This window comes from Rhinolophus sinicus, linkage group LG02 (genome assembly GCF_036562045.2).
Source record: "Rhinolophus sinicus isolate RSC01 linkage group LG02, ASM3656204v1, whole genome shotgun sequence".
Lineage (NCBI taxonomy): Eukaryota > Metazoa > Chordata > Mammalia > Chiroptera > Rhinolophidae > Rhinolophus > Rhinolophus sinicus.
Window position 1 is genome coordinate 175,293,728 of NC_133752.1, and position 23,276 is coordinate 175,317,003.

The following is a 23,276-nucleotide window of genomic DNA, read 5'->3' on the forward strand; positions in this document are numbered from 1 at the left end:
ATTTTATGAGGCCAACATTACCCTGATACCAAAACCAGGTAAGGACAACACAAAAAAAGAAAGCTACAGACCAATATCTCTAATGAATAGAGATGCAAAAATCCTGAACAAAATTGTAGCAAATCGAATACAACAATGCATTAAAAAGATTATTCATCACGACCAAGTGGGGTTCATCCCCAGGGCACAAGGATGGTTCAACATCCGCAAATCCATCAACCATAAACAAAATAAAGGACAAAAATCATATGATTATATCAATTGATGCAGAAAAAGCATTTGACAAGATACAACATCCATTTATGATTGAAATACTTAATAAAATAGGTATAGAAGGAAAATACCTTAACATAATAAAGGCCATATATGACAAGCCCTCAGCTAATCTCATAATTAATGGAGAAATATGGGAGCCCTTTGCTCTACGTTCAGGAACACGACAGTGCTGTCCCCTATCACCTCTGCTTTTCAACATAGTGTTGGAAGTCCTTGCCAGAGCAATCAGGCAAGAGAAAGAAATAAAAGGCATCCAAATCGGGAATGAAGAAGTTAAATTATCACTCTTTGCAAATGACATGATGCTATATATAGAAAACCCTAAGGATCCACCAAAAAGCTATTAGAAACAGTCAACAAATACAGTAAAGTTGCTGGCTACAAAATCAAAGTACAAAAGTCCATTGTGTTCCTATACACTAACAATGAAATCTCAGAAAAAGAAATAAAAACAATTCCTTTTTCAATTGCAGCAAAAAAAATAAAATACCTAGGAATAAACTTAACCAAGGATGTGAAGGACCTATATGCTGAAAACTATAAGACACTTTTGAAAGAAATTGAAGAAGACACAAAGAAATGGAAAGACATTCCGTGCTCATGGATTGGAAGAATCAACATAGTTAAAATGGCCATATTACCCAAAGCAATATACAGATTTAATGCAATTCCCATCAAAATCCCAATGGCATTTTTTAAAGAAATAGAACAAAACACCATCAGATTTGTTTGGAACCACAAAAGACCCCAAATTGCCAAAACAATCTTAAGAAAACAGAATAATACTGGAGGTATCACACTCCCTGACTTTAGCTTGTACTACAGGGCTAAAATAATCAAAACAGCATGGTATTGGCAGCAAAACAGACACATACACCAATGGAATAGAATTGAGAACCCAGAAACAAACCACATAACTATGGACAGATAATTTTTGACAAAGAAGCTAAAAACATACAGTGGAGGAAAGACAGCCTCTTCAATAAATGGTGCTGGGAGAATTGGATAGTCACGTGCAAAAGAATGAAACTGGACTGCTATCTATCACCATGTACAAAAATTTATTCAAAATGGATGAAAGACTTAAGTGTAGGAGCCTGACTCAGAGAAACTATGCTATCTGGCAGCACATGACCTAATTCCTGGAACCGTCAGTTTGCCCTTAAAAGGTCACGTCTCTGATAAGTAAAGCTCCTTCCTCATTCTGCTCTCTCCTTCCTCATTCACTCCCCGCCCAGTTTACCCTAACCCATATAATCTTGTAGGTGCAATAAAAAATTTGAGGCTTGATCAGAACTTTGTCTTGCCTCCATTTCTTCGCGCCTCCTATTTTCTCTTTTCAGGGTGTCTCCCTTCGGTCCCTGTTGAATGCCCCGCTGGTCGGGGCACTTAAGCATAAGACCTGACACAATAAACTGCATAGAAGAAAACATAGGTACTAAACTTATGGACCTTGGGTTCAAAGAGCATTTTATGACTTTAACTCCAAAGGCAATGGAAGTAAAAGCTAAAATAAACGAATGGGACTATATGAAACTTAAAAGCTTCTGCACAGCAAAAGAAACCATCGACAAAATAAAGAGGCAACCAACTGAATGGGAGAAGATTTTTGCAAATAGTGCCTCAGATAAGGGGCTAATATCCAGAATATACAAGGAACTCATGCAACTCAACAAAAAAAAAACAAACAACCCAATTGAAAAATGGGCAGAGGACCTGAAGAGACATTTCTCCAAAGAGGACATACAAATGGCAAATAGAAATATGAAAAAATGCTCAATATCACTAATCATCAGAGAAATGCAAATAAAAACCACAATGAGATATCACCTCACCCCAGTCAGAATGACTATCATCAATAAGACAAATAGTAACAAGTGTTGGAGAGGCTGTGGAGAAAAAGGAACCCTCATACACTGTTGGTGGGAATGCAGACTGGTGCAGCTGTTATGGAAGGCAGTGTGGAGATTCTCAAAAAATTACGAATAGAATTACCATATGCCCCAGCAATCCTTCTCCTGGGTATCTACCCAAAAAATCTGAAAACATTTATACATAAAGACACTTGTGCTCCAATGTTCATTGCAGCTTTGTTTACGGTGACCAAGACATGGAAACAACCAAAATGTCCTTCGATAGATGAATGGATAAAGAAGTAGTGGTATATATACACAATGGAATACTATTCGGCAGTAAGAAAAGATGATATAGGAACATTTGTGACAACATGGATGGATCTTGAGAGTATAATGCTAAGCGAAATAAGTCAGACAGGAAAAACAAAGAACCATATGATTTCACTGATGTATGGTATATAAACCAAAAACAACAAAAGAACAAGACAAACAAATGAGAAACAAAAACTCATAGACACAGACAATAGTTTAGTGGTTACCAGAGGGTACGGTGGGGTGGGGGGTGGGAGATGAGGGTAAGGGGGATCAAATATATGGTGATGGAAGGAGAACTGACTCTGGGTGGTGAACACACAATGGGATTTATAGATGATGTAATACAGAATTGTACACCTGAAATCTATGTAATTTTACTAACAATTGTCACCCCAATAAATTAAAAAAAAAAAAAAAATTAACAAATTAAAATATAAAAACTTTCAATTATAGCAATGCCACTCAATTATTTTAACTCCTTGTGAATTGCATGCCAAAAAATAGTAATTATCTAATAGCAAATATTACTTTTATTTATTTAATAAGCTGATTAAATCCTCTTCCAATTTTTGTGAAATTATTGAAAATAACTAAAATTGTAAAAATAACTTGCTGCCCATAGAAACAGTGGTCTTAAACGACACATTAGATCACCTGGACTTAAATGATATTTTAGGACATTTCACTTAAAAGCAGAAGCAGAATACACATTTTTCTCAAGAACACATGGAATGTTTTCTAGGCTAGACCACATGTCAGGCCACAAAACAAGTCTCAATAAATTTAAGAAGATTGAAATCATGTCAAGCCTCTTCTCCAATCACAATGGTATGAAACTAGAAACAACTACAAGAATAAAACTTAAAATACACAAGCATGGAGTATAAATAACATGCTACTAAACAATAAATGAGTTACCAGTGAGATCAAGGAAGAAATCAAAAGATATTTGAGACAAATGAAAATAAAACATTACCCAAAATCTATGGGACACAGCTAAAGCAGCTCCAAGAGGGAAATTTATAGCAATACAGGACTGCCTCAAGAAATAAGAAAAATCTTAAATAAACAAAATATCCTTACATCTAAAGGAAGTAGAAAAAGAAGAACACAGCCCAAAGTGAGTAGAAGAAAGGAAATAATAAAGATCATAGCAGAAATAAATGAAATAATCTAATAAGCCATAGAAAAGATCAATGAAACCAAGAATTGTTCTTTGAAAAGATAAACAAAATCAATAAGCCATAAACCTTTAGCCAGATCCATCAAGAAAAAAAGAGAGAGGGCCCAGATAAATCAAATCAGCAATGAAAGAGTATAAGTGACAACCAACACCACAGAAATACGAAGGATTTGAAGGAAATACCACACAATTTGTCAGTATTCCCAACATACTGTCACTTATTTCAGAATAGCTCACAAGTGCCAAGAGATTTCACTTATAAATGAAGAGTCACTTTGTCATTAAGGCAAAGAAAAAAATTATTCTTCGATTATTTTCTATGTAACCATTTTTATTTCATTTTGGGAGGAAAAGGCACTTGTTTTCACAAAAATGCAGTATCCCAAAACTTGGGTGACTCATTCCTAAGTGAAAATATGTTCATTCACAACATAGGGATGTGTAAAAACACTTAATACATTTTTCCACAAGAATACAGTAGTTTCTGCAGGACTGTAGCCATGTATCTTTGATAGACCTGGAGCTACTGTGGGTTGGCAGGATAAGAAGTCAGCAAGATGAATTGGATGTGGAGAAGGAGATAGATGATGATCTGAGGCCTACCAGGCACTTCAGCGTCCACCTGTCATTCTGTTTGAGTATAGGAACCTTTTTAAACAAAAATTTTTATTGGGGAATATTGGGGAACAGTTTCTACAAGGCCAATCAACTCCTATAGCAACCTTTTAAAAGTAACGATCTCTGCTTCAATTTTGCTTTCCAGTTATGCCATGAGTTCCTCTCATTGCCCAGTTCTGATCAGGACTTTAAAAAAGAAAGGAATTCTGTGAAATATGTTTCCCAGACTTAGGAATTTTGATGCTAATTTGACCACAGAAAATCCAGCACCTTCCACATTTCTGCCAATCTTTGGTACTGCCAGACTTTAATTTCAGCCGCTCTGGTGGGTATAGTAGTCCCTCACTATATTTTTATTTTGAATTCTTTTCTGATGAGAAATGATGTTGAGCAACTTTTATATTTTCAGGCCATTTGAATATTCTTTTTTATGAAGTGCATTTTTAAATCTTTCTGCCCATTTTTTTCATTAGAGGGTATTTTTAATTATTGATTTGTTAGAAGTTAATTATGTTTTATATAACTATGGGTATTGTGGGGAGCCATGGTTACAGCTAACTCTGAGCCTTATAGAATGGCTCGGTTTATGCTTCACCTGTTTCTGCCCCTAAGGCATTGTCTCTGCCTACACCTGGAGGGTGCTTACAAGCTGCTAAGGAATGTGGTGGGAGCGGCCAGTTCCTGGACACAGAAGACTGATGGCTATCAGGGTAATTGATAGGATAATTACTTATGGGAGTTTCAGTGATTTTGTATCCTCTATGTAAAAGTTAAATATTTACATTTGCTAAGGTAATGCATATTTTCTTTGTTAAGTTGCACGTACTCAAACTGTATATATTGGTGAAGAAGAATAAACTCGGGGTTTCAGGATCACTGAAGACCGGCCTCATCAGCATTTGTGTGAGTGTCTTTTTATCCATTCCCACTCCCCCATTTAGGTACTGATCGACTCGTGGCGGCTGGTCCGTCACAGGGTATGTGTGTATTACATTAATACAAACCCACCACATATCTTTTTCAAGGCTATGACTTGCATTTTCACTGTTAGTGATGTTCTTATTTATAACTTAGTCTAACTTTTCTGGGTTTTTTTATTATTATTGGTGTTTATTTAGTCCTGTTTATGAAATCTTTATCTACTGTAAAACCATTAAAATATTATCTTGTATTTTATAGAATCCTTATGTTTTGAACTTTCATATGAGGTTTTATGATTCATTTTGAATTAATGTTTATGTAAGGTATAAAATAGATATCAACTTTAATTTTTTTCATGAGAAATCCAATAGATTCAGCTCCATTTATTGAAAAGGCTATCATTTTCTTCCAACTTCTTTTATAAGTAAGAAAACTGTATGCATATGAGTCTCTTTTTGGACATTTGATCAGGTCCTGTGGATACATATCTGTCCTGGTATTAAGTCAAAGTTGTTTCATTATTGTGGCTTTAGAGTAAGTCTTGATATTCAGTACTGTCATTTCTTCAAATATTTCTCTTTTTCAATATTTTCTTGGATGTTCTAAATCCTATGCATTTCTATGTTAGTTTTTGAACTAGCACATCACTTTCAAACAGAAAAAAAAACCTCTGAAATGTTCAGGGATTGTATTGAATCTATAGGCAAATTTGGGAAACTTGACATCCCAAGAATATAGAGTGTTCCAATCTAAGTATAGGGTCATCTCTACACTAATTAAGATTTCCTTTAATTATGTCAGCAACGCTTGCAGGTTTAGTTCCCCAGGAAGCAGACTCTAAAGTCAAGATTAGCATTCAGAAGGTTTGTTAGGGAACACCCTTGATATTACCACCTGTGGAAGACAATGGGAAAAAGCAGGATTGAGCAGAAGGGGAAATTGAGCTATGATGCATTCTCAGTGAGACCTCAATCAATTACAGACAGAGGTCTGAAGCTGGAATAGACCTTTTGAGTTTCCCCCAGTTAGAGAAAGGCAGCCAGGCCTTTATATGAGTTAATTCTCTTCAAAAGAAGCAATGGTTCCCACTTGGTAGTTGTATGTTGACAGCTCTCCCAGCAACTGAGAGAATTAGACCTTCAGTCCTAAAGGAAAATCTGTATATCACATCGATAGTCCACCACAGTTTAACTTTTTCTCACCCTAGACCCACTTCTTCATGGAAGTGGAATGAGTACAGGATGAAGGTTTGTCTTTCTTCTTTGGATGAACTTGTAAGAAGAAGGTAAGTGAAACTGAATTACAGCTCCTGGTGCTGTAGCTCAGCTCAAAATCACAAGCAATCCTCACTATCTCCCTCTACTATTCATTCTAGATTCCTCTCACCCTCTGTTAGTACCTCTGCTCACCTTAGTCACCAACCTGGGATTTGAATCCCTGTTCATCACACCATTTTTAAGCTGTGACTGCTGAATTTGTCTATTTACCATCAAAATGGGCAATGGATTATAAAGATGTACTCAAGAGTGACAACTGGATGCCAAACATGCTTCTTCATTCCTATTGTTTTGTTTGTTTGCTTTGTTTTTGTTTGTTTTGTTTTTTTTGTTTTTTCATCTCTATTGTTTAACAATAGCCCTACCTCCTCCTGTTGATCAGTCATTTGCTCATTCCAAGACAGTGACTCATCCAACAAGAGGTATTGTAACACCTGGTGGAACTATTTGTTCTTTAGAGACCAGGTTCTCTAAAGCCATAGAACTCAGAGTTACTGGGACTCATTTCCCAAGTTGGTCAATAGAAATGATGGTAAGCAGGGTCGGGTCACCCCTGCTTCTGCACTTTGTTTACACACTCATGTATTCTATGTACTCAGGTCACAGAACCATATAAAGATTATTGATTTAAAGCATACACTGCATCTTGGAAGATGACATCATGTTGTCATAAATATTAACTCTGAGCTGGCGCTCCAGCTGTGCCTTCAAGGAGCCCTTAGTCCTTTCCATTGCTCCATCTGACCTTCAGCTTTATGTTGCTTCAGTTTATGACATGGCCAGTGGATTGTATGGTCACTCCCTTACCTCTATGCTAGAAAGTGTATCCCTTGGTTAGACACAATGTTTTGTAAGTTTTCATTCCAGTTGATCAAATATTCTCTAAGCACATGGATATCAGCTCTGGCCAAGGCCCTGTGGGCAGGACAAGCAATTCCATTTTTTTTCTCTTTTTTTCCCCAAAATGTAAATCAATTTGTATTACTAGATAAACCCCAATTGGTCATGATGTATTACCCTTTATATATTTCTAGATTCAGTTTTCTCTGATTCTCTATAAGGTTGGTATTTACATTGTTTATGTCTGGAAAAACAAGAAAAATTAGTTTCAGTTTTCAGTATTTTCACACCAAACACTGAATTTATGCTCAACAGTATCTGGACTGTATCTAAATGACATAGTATGATTTCAGATATGGCTTTAGGTTTCTTTCACTCAGCAAATGAGGAAAAAGAAGAAAGTTTGAAAATATAAATTGTTAAGAGAGAGGCAGGAATTTAGTCTCACAGCATCTTTATTCCATTTATGTGGCCCACAAGATATATGTTCCCCAAAGTTGCCTTTACTTGCAGGATAATAGGTAAGGAAAAATAATTTCTCTAACTAAATTCTTCCAGCTGGTACTTCATTCATTAGTATACTCTCAGTCCTCACGGGATTAGCTAACTTCTCACATATATACTTTTTTGGCGTAGTGCAGTAATCATAATAAATATATATTTTATCTATTATATTTCTGCAATACATTCTATCACTTCGGTCATTTGTATTTCTTGTAAACCTGAAAGAGAAAATAAAGAACTACACTTGGCAAGTCAAACATTTGAAACATATTCACATACACAAAAATTACTTTTCCAATATATTGTTGCTCCTAGGGTCTTCATTGTCTAAAATAAATTTCAATTATTATTGAGAATATTAAGAGTGTCCAGGTTACTCATTTTTATTGACAGATACACAATGTCAGACACTGCCTTATTCTTCTCTGCCTCATCTGTAATATTCTCTTTTTCTCATCTGTCAATATTTGCTGGTCTTTACTTTCAGACATAGCCCCTCCCTTCCCTAATACCTAATATAATTTAGAATAGTGCAATTCCATTAGATTATCTAATCTAACTGGCTCAGTAGTACATCTTTGACACTGTCCTCCTCAAATGTTTTTCATAATCACCAAAACCAGGAATTAACCTAATGTATGATACCTTAAAATCGACAATCATCTTTAAGGGACATATCCCTCTAGCCATTTTTCAGAGATTTTACTCTGAAGTTCTGAGTAATTACCAGCCCCTAATACAAGATTTCTGATCAGGGATTACATATTAAGACAATCTTGTAATTTAAAAATATTACCTTTGGATAATAATGTAGTATCAATACTTAGGTCAATTAATAATGATCATCAATCAATCAATAAGTTAATCAATTCAATTTTTAAAAGTGAAAATTCCTATTTGAGGTGACATAATACAGATGTAATTGATCATAGCCCCTTAACAGAAATAAGCCCTAAAACAACATTGAGAACAAAAAACAAAAGGCAATATATACATACAAATATGTCTACATACATGATTATAAATTATATGCATATGTAATATGCATATATAATTTTTATTTCAGTATTATCTCCTGATAATTTAAAATATCTACTGTGTTTCCATCCCACTATAGATTATCTTCCCATTAGCAATAATTACAAATAAACACATGGAAATTGTACTTTTTCAAAACAAGACTCCATCTATACTCTCCCCTGATACACCCACTACCTTTACCTCTAGTCCTTTATTCCAAATGAGATCTTTAAAATATATGTCCTTTTCTCCTCCATTAGTACATGTCTTATCCCTCATTCTGTCCTATCATTGCAAACTGCCAGGTAGAGCTGCCTTGTCTTTCTGATGCATATTCCTACATATACTATTTCTATCTGAAGGAAAAAGCAACCAGAACAAAACAAAACAAAACCAATCAAAGGTTCTATTTGCTGTCTGGCCCCATGTGGTGAGTATGCAGGAATTTCAGGGTTCAGATTCAGTGTGGCAGCATCCTAACACAGTTTCCCTGAGTTCACTCTTGCTTGATGTGTCCTCAACCAACATATACGTATAAACTCATGTGTTTGCGACAGAATGCAACAGGTTGAGGCTCTGGTTTCTTTCTTTAGTCTAAACCTGTCTCTTTCCAAATTTAAAGGATTATAAAATACAAGTGAAATTTTAGCATTATTTCTTTTAAGTCTTTTTGTTCCCCATTACAAGCAGAACAAATACAACATATGAATCCATTTATAATGGTATCTTTATAACCATATTTTTAAATATATGACACAACAAAATATTTTATACATACCATATATGCAATATACCATGCCTAAGTTCATTTTATTCTCTTTACCAGAAATGTTCTAGTCTATCTCTAAATCTTCCATTAAAAAATGGACATTTCAAATATCAGTTATAGCACAAATTTCAAAGCTAAAATTTATTTTTGGTTAGTCTTACTGAAGCATTATAACATTCTATTCTTTTTATCTGTAGATTTTTTTTAAATTAGTCTGATCATACAATTAATGGTTAAGTAACTAAGGGCAGAATCAGTCTTTCATTCATCTTTGAATCCCAACATTACATCTTTTAGGTACATGCTAGAATGCAGTGCACTTTGTCGGCTTCTATAGTTCTCTTAGATAAAAACACTATTCACAGAAATTCTTCCTTATTTGGCTACTGTAAGTTTGTTAGTGACTTGTCAAGATAATGAGAAGACATTTGTGGCAACTTCTTACATTATTAGATATATTAAAGAAGCCCTATGGAAAAGAATTTTTAAGGAAGCCAGTTTGGATTGTAATCTATAATGCTCCTAAAGAAAATGCCTTTACTCAAACCTACTATATAAATTCAATAAGACTAAAGACTTACCAGTCAGGGGACATAATTTTCTTCTCCAAGTTCTCATAATCTGTGGGATCTTTTCTGGGAGATAATCCCAGCCAGTAATTATGTAAATTCTGGGATTTTATAAATTCCTACAGGAAACAGAGATGATTTGTTAAAATAATTGTCTCCCATTTCTATATATTAACTCACAACATAATTTCTTACAAATTACTGTCTTAAAGTAACGTTTTTACATTATACTACTACTTTTCAATGTTATTAAAGAAAATTGAGACAAAGCAATTTTTACTATAAGATTGCCTCCAACATATATACACCAGTTACTGTCTCACATGGTGTAGGATCTACCAATCTGTGCATAACCTTAACTTAGGGTCAGTGAAGTTCACAAACTTCAGGATTCAAATATTGAGCAATAAATTTTCAGTCTGTGGGCAAAGAGGTGATTAATCACTATGAACACATGTTAATGGAAACAGAAAGAATAGGAGAAAAATGTAGCAAAGTCAGATGAGAGTGGTTATAGAATTGAATTTAGAACCAGTCCAGATTTTTGTAGCCAAATAGGAGCTTTTTTCTCATATTTCAGACACTTTATTTTTTTTTAGTAAATAGCTATGAATGGATCATTTGAGAAAGATCAGATGAGGAAGAGCTATAGACTGATTTCCCCTTCTTCTATAAAGGAAAACAAAGATGCATAGAGTAGGGAAGCTGAGACTCATGGCAAAATGACTTCTTTTGCTTAAAAAATAAATATGTGATTACTATCCGAGAGACAAGAAATGCTAAATAAAAGGTAAAATATGGAGATGCTGTTTAGATGCTAGAAAAAAAAATCAATACATAAATAAATCTTCTAAAGAACTCACTTATTCTTGGATCCAGAAATTCAGTGCAATATATCTGCTTGGCACTTGCCTTTGCCACCCCATCTTAATTCTACTTTTCTATACATATTTTATCCAAACAATCTTATTCTAATGCATGCTGGCTTTTTCGCTTAAAAAAGCATGCAAAATGGTGGAAACAAAGAATCTCCTCCTATGTAGATTTTATGGAATTGGTAACCATCAAGAATTATTTCCAGATCTTCTATTTTTAGATAAATGCTCAGAGACTGGGCTCTGAAAGTTGATCCTAAAGTTTCAGTTTGAAAATGCTTATAGACTGAAAAATTCTGAGTGTTCCATATCTACCCATCTGCCCAGCCTCTGAGATTCCACTGAAGCTAAGGTCCTAAGCTAAAGTTTTATATGCTCTACCTTGGCTGTACTACCGTGAGATAAATGTACTAAAGTCTCAGTCACCTCATCCCCTAACTAGAATAAACCAGAATCATGTGTAGATTAATATAGATCTTCCCCAACATGCCTCACTCCTCCCTAGTGGATGATGGGAAAAGTGAGTTCCTTGCTCACAAGCAGAGATCCATAGAACCTTACCACTACACTTTTGTCCTTAATCTTCAACAGGCTGGCATTGTTAGCAGAACACATCTTGTCACTGTTTTGCCATGTCTTAAAATCTTTAGATAGTAAATAGCAGCTGTTCCCATGCCATATCCATTCCTTTGGGCAAGGATTACATTGGTGCTCTGGAAGAAGAATGTAGTTTAATTTGGTGTGTGTTGATAATCTTCATTATTCTTATTGTTTACATTGTCCTCTGTGTTAAATTAACCACCTTTACTTGTCTTTCTTCTTTTTTACATCAAAGGTGAAGAAAACGAATCTTGTGTTCCAGGCCCTTATATACCACCACAATGTGCCCAAAACATAATTTGAGCAACACATTTCAAATAAAACACTTGGATTCCAGTATATTTTCCTACCTCAGGAGCCCTGAATAATAATTAATTAATTTCCTTCTCTCCCTTTGTCAATTTTTGTATGACTACATGGTAAAAAAAAAAAAAAAAATGAAAAAAAAGAAAACAGCTAATCACAAGCAACATTGTGTAATGAGAATCAACCCCACAAACATACATCAATCCTGCCTTCTCTAACTAGAGCATTTTGAGCTCTCTGACTTGTTGAATGTTTGGGAGATTGTATAAGAGCACAAAGAACATATTTTAGTTATAATAGCTATAAAAATTGTTAGAGATATTAAAAGAACAATTCATCCAAATTCCAAGGGTAAGCCCTAACTTTATTTCTTTTCTCTTGACTCTCATTAAACATTTACTAAAATTTAGGAATGAGGTCACCTATAAGGAGGTGTTCTTTCCTCCCTATCTTCTATTGGCCTCAGTATCCAAAATAACCTAGTGAATGTCAGATTAGAGAAACCGTATATTACTTAATGTTTTATTTAGTAACTGTCACCTTGTGCAATTTGGGGGCCTAAGTTGCTTTTACTTTTTCTGGTTTTCTTCTAACTACCTAGAAATATCAAGTCCTCTGTCAACCACATTTAATTCCTTTCCCGAAATAATGCTTCTGAGGGAAAGATTGACTCTCAAGTGACTTATAGGTTTAGTTGATTGTTTAATAAATAACTCAGAGAGAAATATACGAGTAGGATTACCTGGTTTTTTTCTAGATAGCTCATAACATAATTTGGTGGCTATTGTTTGCAGTGTGATAGAGAGTTTCGTGATATTCTTGGAATTATTCATATTATGCATCAGTTGTAGAGAAACATTCTTCTGAAGTTCTTCTTTGAAATATTGTAGTTTTTTCAACTTTTCCATTTCTATCTTCGAAGTTGTGTAAACTCCAGATCAAAAAGAAAATGATAAAGAAAATGTAATCCTTCAATACAACCATTACATCCTTTTTGCTGAAATTGTGTTAAGAGTATTGAAGTCCTAGGGAAATAGTCATTTTACAGGAGTGAGGGAAAGTGGCTAAGTATCATGTCGTAAGGACTTTGTTACAAGTCCCCCTGGTGTTTACATGTAGCCTATAATCATCTCAAAACCTCAATTCAGAGTAACTGTCTTGTAAAACTCATGCAATTCTAGGTATTTTCCCTTTCAATCAAAATGTGAGGAATACATACACATGCTTCCTAAGACTCCCAGTCCAATCAGTAGCAGAAGGCACAGGAGAGCCAGAGCCAAGGCTCTTTGACGCCATACATGGGAAAGAGCAGGAGGTGCTGTGGAAAACAAAATTAGCAAAGAGGCCTGGAAATGGCATACATCTTAATCTAAACCATTCACTCATTCATTCATTTTGCCTGTTTTTTTTTGTTTTTTTTTTTTTTTTTCTTCTTTCCTAAAAGATCTCCAGTAAAGAAATATGCTTTGCTGGAAACTCAATGACAGTTTAAAATACCTTTTTAAATACTATGTCAAGAATAAGTCAAAAACATTTTGTTAGTTGTTTTGCATGCAAACTGTTTCCCAAGGAGAGGCTATTATTTGGTAGGTTGATTCAATAAACAAAGAGGCAAAACTGAATTTTAAAAAAGAGAAGTGAGTAAACCGATCAATCTGGATACAACATATCTTTTCCGTAAAAATTGGGGAAACTGAATAGGTAGCAGTTAACAGAGAGATCGATCTGAGTATTCGTCCCTCGAGTGGACAATTGTGGGTATCAAAGAAAATCATTTTTAGTTATTTATGTTTTCTTCAGAAAATCATAGCTGTGGAACACACAAATGATAGCCTGTCTCCTTGTAATGTCCCTGTGTGTCCTTGAATCAGCCAGATCCTAGGCCAAATCTATATTATTTTCTTCTTAGAATTTTTCATGTTTTTTAGCAACAAACTTTTGTTGAATGCTTTCTTTTTAGTGACATTAAAGCCCCAAACAGACAATTTTTCTATTAAAAGAACAAACAGGAATTATGAACTTTATATTATAAATTAATTATTATACTTAAATAAGTAAAATCAGAAATGAAAAAAGTGATATTACAATTGATACCACAGAAATATAAGGATCATAAGACTACTATGAATTATACGCAAACAAATTGGACAATTGTATGCAAACAAATTGGACAATGTAGAAAAATGGATAAATTCCTAGAAACATACAACCTGCCAAGGCTTAATCATAATTAAATAATAAATGTGAACAGACTGATTATTAGTAAGAGATTAAATCAGTAATCAAAAACCTCATAACAAACAAAGGTCCAGGGCTAGACAACTTCACTGGTAAATTCTATCAAACAATCAAAGAATTAATGACAGTCCTTCTCAAACTCTTCCAAAAAATAAAAGAGAAGGGAACACTTCCAAATTCACGTTAGGAAGCCAGTATTACTCTGATACCAAAACCAGACAAGGATGATACAAGAAAAGAAAGTTACAGCTCAATATTCCTCATGAATATAGACACACACACACACACACACACACACACACACACACACACACACACAAATCCTGAACAAAATATTTGCAAGCCAAATTCAGCAATCCATTGAAAGGATCATACACCATGATCAAGTGGGATTTATTCCAGGGATGCAAGGATGATTCAACTTCCACATATCAGTCCATATAATACACCACATCAACAAAATAAAGGATAAAAATCATATGATCATCTCAATAAATGCATGGAAACATATTACAAAATTTAACATCGATTTATGATAAAACTCAATGTTGTGGGTATAGATTGAATTTACCTCAACATAATATAGGCTATATGACAAGTCTATAATATCATACTCAATGGTGAAAAGATAAAAGCTTTTCCTCTAAAATCAGGAACAAGACAAGGATGCCTACTCTTGCCACTTTTATTCAACATAGTATTGGAAATCCTAGCCAGAGCAATTAGGCAAGATAAAGAAATAAAAGACATCCAAATTGGAAATAAATAAATAAAAGTCTCACCATCTGCAGATGATATGATATTATGCATAGAAATCCCTAAAGACTTGGGGAGACTGGGTGGCTCAACTGGTTAGAGTGCGGGCTCTGAACGACAGGGTTGCCAGTTTGATTCCCACATGGGCCAGTGAGCTGCGCCCTCCACAACTAGACTGTAGACAACGAGCTGCCGCTGAGCTTCTGGAGGAGTGGCTAGATGGCTCAGTTGATTAGAGAACAGGCTCTCAACAGCAAGGTTGCTGGTTCAATTCCCGCATGGGATGGTGGATTGCGCCCCTGCAACTAAAGACTGAAAACAGTGACTGGACTTGGAGCTGAGCTGTGCCCTCCAATAAATTGAAGGACAAATACTTGGAGCTGATGGGCCCCGGAGAAACACACTGTCCCCTAATATTCCCCAATAAAATTTGTATATATATAAAAGAAAACCCTAAAAAAAAAAAGAGAGAGAGAAATACAAACAAGGAAATTAAGATAGAAAATACTGCAAAATCCTTAAATGTCATCTCTTTAAAAAAATTTGTATTAAAGGAAAAGCTCACAGAATTGAGCTGTTTTTCCTTTTCAAGATTTACAGTGCTGATGATAAATAAATCCAAGATATAACAATATTCTGTTCATAATAAAGCTAGCATTTCAAAGAATATTATACTTTATGGGAGGAGGGGGAATCAATTAATTAATACCTGAGAATTCTTCTATTACTCTCATCATAATTTCACTGTTTCTATCAACTTTCTATGTTCTCCATAACTACTGCTTATGTTATTTTTAACTTAAACATAATGAATCCAAGTATGGATGTGCTGGGGCAGATTGCATCCAAAAGGCCAGGAGCCAGGAGGTAGGAGCTACGTATAATAGGAGGAATATAGGATTACAAATAAAATGGAGATTAGAGAATACTTTACTGAAGTATAAGCTGGATGTCAATACAGGTAATCGTTTACATCATTATTTAAATTTGAACGGAAAAATACAAAGCTTCCACATACAGTGTGGTTTTGAATGCCATATCTTCCAATATTTCTTTATTTCTTTTCTTCCTTTAATCCCTGATGTGTTCTTTTTTTTTTTTTTTTTTTAAGATTGGTGCAGGGGAATAGGACTTTATTGGGGAACAGTGTGTTTTTTCCAGGACCTATCAGTTCCAAGTTAAGTTGTTGTCCTTTCAATCTTAGTTGTGGAGGGTGCAGCTCATTTCCAAGTCCAGTTGCCACTGTTCAATCTTAGTTGCAGGGGACACATTCCACCATCCTTTGCTGGAGTCGAACTGACAACCTTGTGGTTGAGAGCATACGCTCTAACTAACTTAGCCGTTGGATCACCTGATCACCCAGGAACTCAGTAGCAGCTAAGTGACAGCCCAGCAGGAGCTTGTTGTCTTTATTCTAGTTAAGGAGGGCTCAGCTCACTGGCCCCCTGAAGTGTTCTTTATTCAACTTAACCTCTTTTATTTTTCAGTAAGTCAGGGAAAGATCTCCAAAAGAAGTAGGAGAAATATTACGGTAATATATGCTTGATTTGGTAGAAAATCAAATGTAATCCACTAAAGACAGATATCTCTGTCTGCCTCTTTGTGTCCCTGTCTGTCTCTCTCTTTTACACACACACACACACACACACACACACACACACACACACACACACTAGCATTTTCTTATAAAAAAAGAACATAAAAAACCATGACTTTCCCAGACAGCATATGGTCCTTGTTCCATGGTTTCCTTTCATGGGGATAAAAAAAGAGTTTTCACAATCCAGTCATGTGAAAATACTATCCTATCTTAATTATCGAGTGTGATGTTAAAAACTAGAAAATTTACAAAAGACTGAGTATTCAAGACGCTGATCAGTGCCTTTAAAAAACAAACAAATGAAAACCTTTATAATCATTTTATATGGACATTATTGGTAGCTTTGGTAAAAACGAGAAGCTTAATCCAAAATTCAAATTGAAGGATCATTGTCAATTCACTAATATCTAAGTTGCAGGCTTCTACCCTTACACTCTACCACCTTCTATGCTTCACCTCTACCATCTTACAAAACATCCATAGCTCAAAATCTTACCTTTTGTGCCAACTTGGTCAAATTCCTGGATATTTTCTATCTTACTGGAGTCTTGGAATTTCAGATCTGCATAAGTAACTTCTTCAGACATTGATGGCTGTGAAAAGAAAGCTTGACAATCTAAAAAAAAAAAAAAAAAAAAAGATGAGGGTAAATTAACAGTTGAATGTTAAACCGGAGTTGTGATTTGAATTTCTGTTTATAAACTGAAGCTTAAACCTACAAGTTTAACTTCTGTTTTCATACCTATTGTACAAACCACCCACAGGTCTGCAAATGAGCTGAATCTGTACTATGGCTTCAGATAAAAACAGGAAGCTATTACAGGAAGAACTTTCTTCCTCTTATCTCTTCCTTTTCTCATTCTCTACCAACTACAGAGTATTTATTTAAATTGTGTTTGGACATTATTAGTGTTATGCAAATCACTAGGGCAACATGATGAAGAAATAACCTAGAATTTATTGGAGAACTTTCAAGCAGAGAGATAAAAACTATACAATCCTCACTCACTACTCTACAGAAATGGCCTGCAATAGATGCTCTACACATGTCATGGCAAAAGTTCTGATAGAGGGGTTTGCCTTAGCCAGGGGATTGCACATACACAGAGAGCACTCCCAGAAAAAGGGGGAGTACAAGTTTCACCTTGCCACCCTGCTATTGTTAGTAGAGGTTAGCCTAAGAGGAGCTAGAGAATGCCTACTACTTTCTCTAGTAACAAAAATAGATTAAAGAATCTGGGGCCCAGGAACCATGCTAGGAATTGTGCATACTGATGGCCAAGGTTGGTACCAAAGGCCCTGGAAATAGCTTTGCAGGAAAGCTAAGATCAGCCTTATTGTCTTTCTGCAGACTGGCTCAATCAATTTGAGTCAGTTTTCAGCTAAGCTACCTAAGGGAGGAAGGAAATGAGTCTCCAGGGTTATGCAGGTTAAGTGTCTGTTAATTTTGATGTAGATTCTCAGAAGGCAGCAGTTTGCTCATTTCTTGAACAAGTATGCAATGTGAAGGTGGTGGTTAGGGAACAATTATTTTTGAGTAAGTTCTTCTTAATTTTCATTAATAAATCTTACCTTGAAATTCTAATTGGTATTGCCATATATAAATACCATAAAATGGATAGGTGTTATTATTATTTTTTTTTACTGAAAAGAATGTGTGAAGAGTTTTAAAAGTATATAATGAAAAAATTAACTGCTTTGTTATATGTTAGAGTAGACATAAAATTAAAATAAAATAATAGGTTCCTTTTGTAGGAGTTATGAAAGACTAAAAAAAAAATAACAGATACAAAATAAGTAGAAATATACACAACCAAAATGAAGAAAACTTGAAAAAAAGAAAAAAAATTAAAAGTAGGGAAACATGCTTTTGGATTACAAGTATCAATATTGTAAAAAAATAATTATATCTCCTAAATTTATTTAAACATTCAATGTTAACTTAAAATACTACTATATATTTTTTCCTGGTACTTGAAAAAAGCTAGTGAAATTCATTTGAAAATATAACTGTAAACATATGCCAGCAATATTTAAAGGAAGGTATAATCAAAACATATAATGATTACGTCCATCTTGAGCACTTTACTAATGCTAGTTTCATCTTTACAGCTCTTTGAACTAGGTACCATTATTATCACTCTTATTCTACAGATGACGAAATGAACAATAAAGATATTAATTCCTGATCTAACATCACACAGGTGATAAATGGCAGAATTGAGACCTGATCCAAGCATACTCATTGCCTGTTCAAATATATATCCACAGACAATAATGCTTCTCAAGTGGGAACAGACTAGCCCTTCTACTCCTCCTAAGTGGATCATCTATTTATACATAAAGAAAGAAAACATTAACATTTTAGGAGAAAATATACACTTGTGGATTTATTTATTACTATCTTTGAGTGGGAAAGACCTTTTGAAATAAGACAAGCCATTTGATAGATGGACACAATTTACAATATAAAAGTTAAATTTGTTTATATGACAAAATACAGAATAAAATGCCCATGGCAAACTGAAAAAAAAATATGTATATACATATATAATATATTCCATATATATCATAAAGGACAAAGAGCTAATCTTATAAATTTACAGAGAGATTATACAAATCAATAGAAAAGAGACAAGAAATAATAAGAAAACTGACATTGATATGACAGGTTTGTATTTCTCCTTTTGGACAGACTTATTTTATAATGACTTAAAATTTATTTTTAGCAGAACAAAGAGAGATGGAAGAGGAGGGCTTTTACTTTTTATTATGTATCATAGAGTACTCTTGTGCATATGGTTCCTCCCTCACTCTCTCCTTCCTGCCTTCCTTCCTATCACTCTCTACTTGGTAAATCTCTATATTCTAAAACACTTAAGAATACATTTAAAGGTAATAGACATATAAAAACATAGTCAGCATCTTAGCTTCTGACATAGGACCTGACCAAATATATATAATGAAAAAAATAAATGATGATTGAATTACAGTTTATTTTTCTTTGGGGAGGGTGAGAGCTGTGCATTACTGTGTTATTTTGGTCTTATGTTATACATTATAGAAAGTTGTTTAGTCAGTTATCAGTATGGAATGAAGAGTATGCAATGAATTAGCAGGGGCAACAAAGAAATTAAAAAGTCTTATTTCCAATGTGGTCATAATTGTGAAAATATTTGAATAACTAAAACTTTATACCAATATTTTTGGTTTAGAGCTGCCCAGATATTTAGATATATAGCTAAAACATGTATTTTTCATGAATAAAAAGATCCGGGATGATTTAATGAATTGTCCTCCACAGCCTCATGTTAGTCTTGATTCTAGTAAAATACTGAGAGGTGATCTTTAAATATAATTGCAAATGTTTTCCAGAATTAAACATAAATGGTAACTAAATTATCCACTGCCTGAATTATTTGTGTGGGTTATTATAATAGAAGCAAGGCAAAGAAATAGAGATAGGTGACTAGAAATGCACAGTGACAAAAATTCTGAGACATATAACTTCAGAGTTATTGAAGACTTGGGAGACCACAGTGACAATGATATATTCAAGTTCAAAAAGGAGACCCACAATCAGGATTCAAAGAGAAAAATAAGTATATACATTAAAAGGGGAGTTTGAAGAAAATAACATAAAAGGACAATTTGCAGGATGTGGATAGGCTCAAAAAAAAAAGCAAAACATCCTGTCAACTGCTGTGGGAAGCCGTAACTACTACTGAGCATGAGAGGGCAAAGCTGTTAGCAATTGACTGAAGTAGCAAAACCTGTAACTATAGAAATTGGCCACCCTGGAGATACAGTCTTAGGTAGAAAAATTGCACTGCCATATCCTACCAATGTAGGGAAATATTCCCCTAAATTTGGATTTTGCCTATTGTTCCTGTTAGCACAAATTTACCTAGAACTTCAGGAAGAATGTCCAGTAAAATTATACAAAGGAGACAGCTATTTAGGGTTTGGCAAAGGGGATGAGATGGTGGAGAGTAGATCTGGAATGACAGACTATCCAACAAGGCTAATCTCTTCTTCTCTCTGAAATCATCCTATCAGCTCCCACAGCATTGTGGATTAATTTCAATTCAGTCACACTTCCAAAGAAACCTGTATTAGGGTTCTCCAGAGAAAGAGAACCAGTAAATTTAAACACACACACACACACACACACACACACACACACTAGGAATTGGCTCACATGGTATGGAGGCCAAGAAATCCCAGGATCTGCTACCTGCAAGTTGAAGAACAAGGAAAGAAGACCTGAGAAACCAAGGGGGAGGAAGGCGTGGAGGTCGGGGAAGGCCAGTGTAAATCTTTGCCTGAGTCTGAAAGCCAGAGAACGAAGAGCCCCAATGTCTAAGTGAATGTTATAGGGGAAGATGTATGCTCCTCAGGCATAGAGAGAGTGAGAATTTGCCTTTCCTCTGCCTTTTTGTTCTATTCAGGATATAACAGATTAGATGATGTCTGCCTTCCTTGGTGAGAGCAACCTTCTTTACTCAGACTACTGATTCAAATGCTAATGTCGTCTGGAGACACTCTCACAAACACACCCAGAAATAACGTTTACCATGACCTGGGCATCCCTCAGCCCAGTCAACTTGACACATAAAATTCATTTTCACAGAACCTAAAATATCAACTACCACCAATGTGATTCATTTAAGGTAGCAAGGCTGGGTAGAGGGAAAGTGGGAAAAGTCAGTTACTAAAACTATGTGTGTAGTCTCTCCGCATAGAGCTGACCATGTGGCTTAAACCAGAACCAGAGCCCTCTTTTCATACCACGTATTTTATGTTTTCCTTATGTTCTTCCAGCACTTTTTTTTTGTTTTGTTTTTTACCATAATTTGACCCACATGCCCATTCTTATAGGTCCTGAGTCCTTCTGAGTCCTGTTTACATCGGGCTACTCTTGCTTTCTATTGACCTATATTTTGGGGAATAGGATTAAAAAGAGATACCTCAGTTAATTCCTTGGGTTCCAGATAGTCTACTTGCCCCTTGTGCAGGCACAGCCCAAGTTGTCCTTAGTATTTGAATCTGTCACTTTAAACAATACTACCTATTGTTTTAGAGATGTAAGGAACACACAATTGCCAGTAGTGACCTATTTCAAGTGCCAATTGAACAGAACCATGATTATGTTCTTTGTGGAAACATTACAACTGTTGGTTCTGGGATCTCCAAACATACCAAAACTAAGTGTGGCAAACAAGCAGCAAAAATTCATTACATGGGCTCTCACATATAATACACAGAACAACTACTCTTATGTTCACATCATTTCCCAGACAATAACATTCTGGATATAGGGGGTTGACACCGTATCTTCACAGCTGTTTGAAAACATATACAATCGGTTATAAGGGAATGCTCCAATACTCTAAAATACTGTCTCTCAGATTACAAGAATTAAGTCTTAAAAAAGCATTCAAGTCATTCTTCTGCTCTACTAAGCTAGCCTAGCTGCTTTGGGGGGGTGGGCATGTAGTATAGTAAGTCCAGAGAATTATTGTCCATTGTCCTACTTCTCTTGCCTTCAAATAAATTTCTTTGTAAGGAGTGCCATGGAGATTAATGAATTGCCCTGTAAATCTATGACTAATGGTGCTGTCAGATGCATTGAAAGTAAGGAAGATAAATCAGTGTCTGGATCAGTGTCTCAATTATTTTTTAAAGCTCAATTTTGTCTTGTTTTTCAAATTCTCTCTCTCTCTCTCTCTCTCTCTCTCTCTCTCTCTCTCTCTCACACACACACACACACACACACACACACAAAATCTCCCTCTAGCTAGGGTTTCACCAAGCTAATCCAACCTGAATTCTTCTCTTTCATTTAACAAAATGGGTCTCACCAAGTTCAACAAACATTATATTTTCACTATACCCATTGACTATTTCTTATATATTATCTTAATTTACGTGTAAATATTGTCCCAGAAAAACTACTTACTTACTTGCTTTTACACAACAATGGAAGGCTGGATCATTTGCAAATTCATAATTTTTCTTAAACCCATCAGAGATCTGAGGTCACAGGGCATTCAGCTAAACTGAAAACTAAGGAAAGATGGGCACATGCAAGGAGAGACAGGGCACGAAATCTAGCTTATCTGGGGTCGATGCTCAACTCATATACGCTGTTATAAAGAATTCAGCTAAAGTTTTTAAAAAGTTGCTAAAGGCAGAGTGTCGGTTTGCATGAGAGCATGGAACCCCTGAGACCTGCAGACACGATGATAAATCACACCCACTGGAAAGCACTTTACAGACTTCACCAGATGTTGAAAATTTGAGAGCAGGTTAGGAGACTTTAATGTTTAGCTTATGTTGCAGGCCTGGCGGAGATGAACAGCAGCTATTGTACAAAAGACACAGAGTCCCACCTGGAAATTTCTCCCCTATGGAACAAAAGCCACTGGGGGTAAAGCAGCAAACTCGCAATCAGGCCGCTGGTGAAGACTCATTACAGCTGGAAGTGAAATAGAAACTTCTCTATACTCCTGGGGAGAAGACAAGAAAACACTGTGATAGTACTTACATTGGCTTCTAGAAGTCCTCTGCTAATTCAGCTCTAGTTACTCTCAGTGGTTACTTGCTTGTTATTGCACCCTGTCTCAATTCTCCTCCCCTCAGGGTTTTTCATCGTCCAAATAAACGGCTTTCACTGGGTTCCTCAAGTCCTGTTTCCAAGCGTCTCGTGTCGTCCTTTACTAATTCCCCTTTCTCCAGGTCCTTTCCACC

At 35.3% G+C, this 23,276-nt stretch overlaps 1 protein-coding gene across 5 annotated transcripts; it reads right to left on the reverse strand.

Moving 5' to 3' along the window:
* Nucleotides 1–7,723: 7,723 nt before the first annotated feature.
* LOC109435571 (C-type lectin domain family 12 member A) lies at nucleotides 7,724–23,207 on the reverse strand. Of its 5 annotated transcripts, none has more exons than XM_019713526.2 (7): nucleotides 23,074–23,206; nucleotides 17,020–17,139; nucleotides 13,149–13,247; nucleotides 12,672–12,860; nucleotides 11,585–11,736; nucleotides 10,161–10,267; nucleotides 7,724–8,008 (listed from the first exon to the last, which is right to left on the reverse strand). In XM_019713526.2, the coding sequence occupies exons 2-7, from the start codon at nucleotides 17,108–17,110 to the stop codon at nucleotides 7,831–7,833; spliced, it is 816 nt and encodes a 271-aa protein (XP_019569085.2). In that variant the 5' UTR covers nucleotides 17,111–17,139; nucleotides 23,074–23,206; the 3' UTR covers nucleotides 7,724–7,830. The 5 variants fall into 5 exon arrangements, with proteins under 5 accessions (XP_019569085.2, XP_074182126.1, XP_074182127.1 ...); XM_074326025.1 differs by lacking the exon at nucleotides 23,074–23,206 and adding an exon at nucleotides 17,266–17,380; XM_074326026.1 differs by lacking the exon at nucleotides 23,074–23,206 and adding an exon at nucleotides 17,243–17,265.
* Between the last annotated feature and the right edge of the window lie 69 nt (nucleotides 23,208–23,276).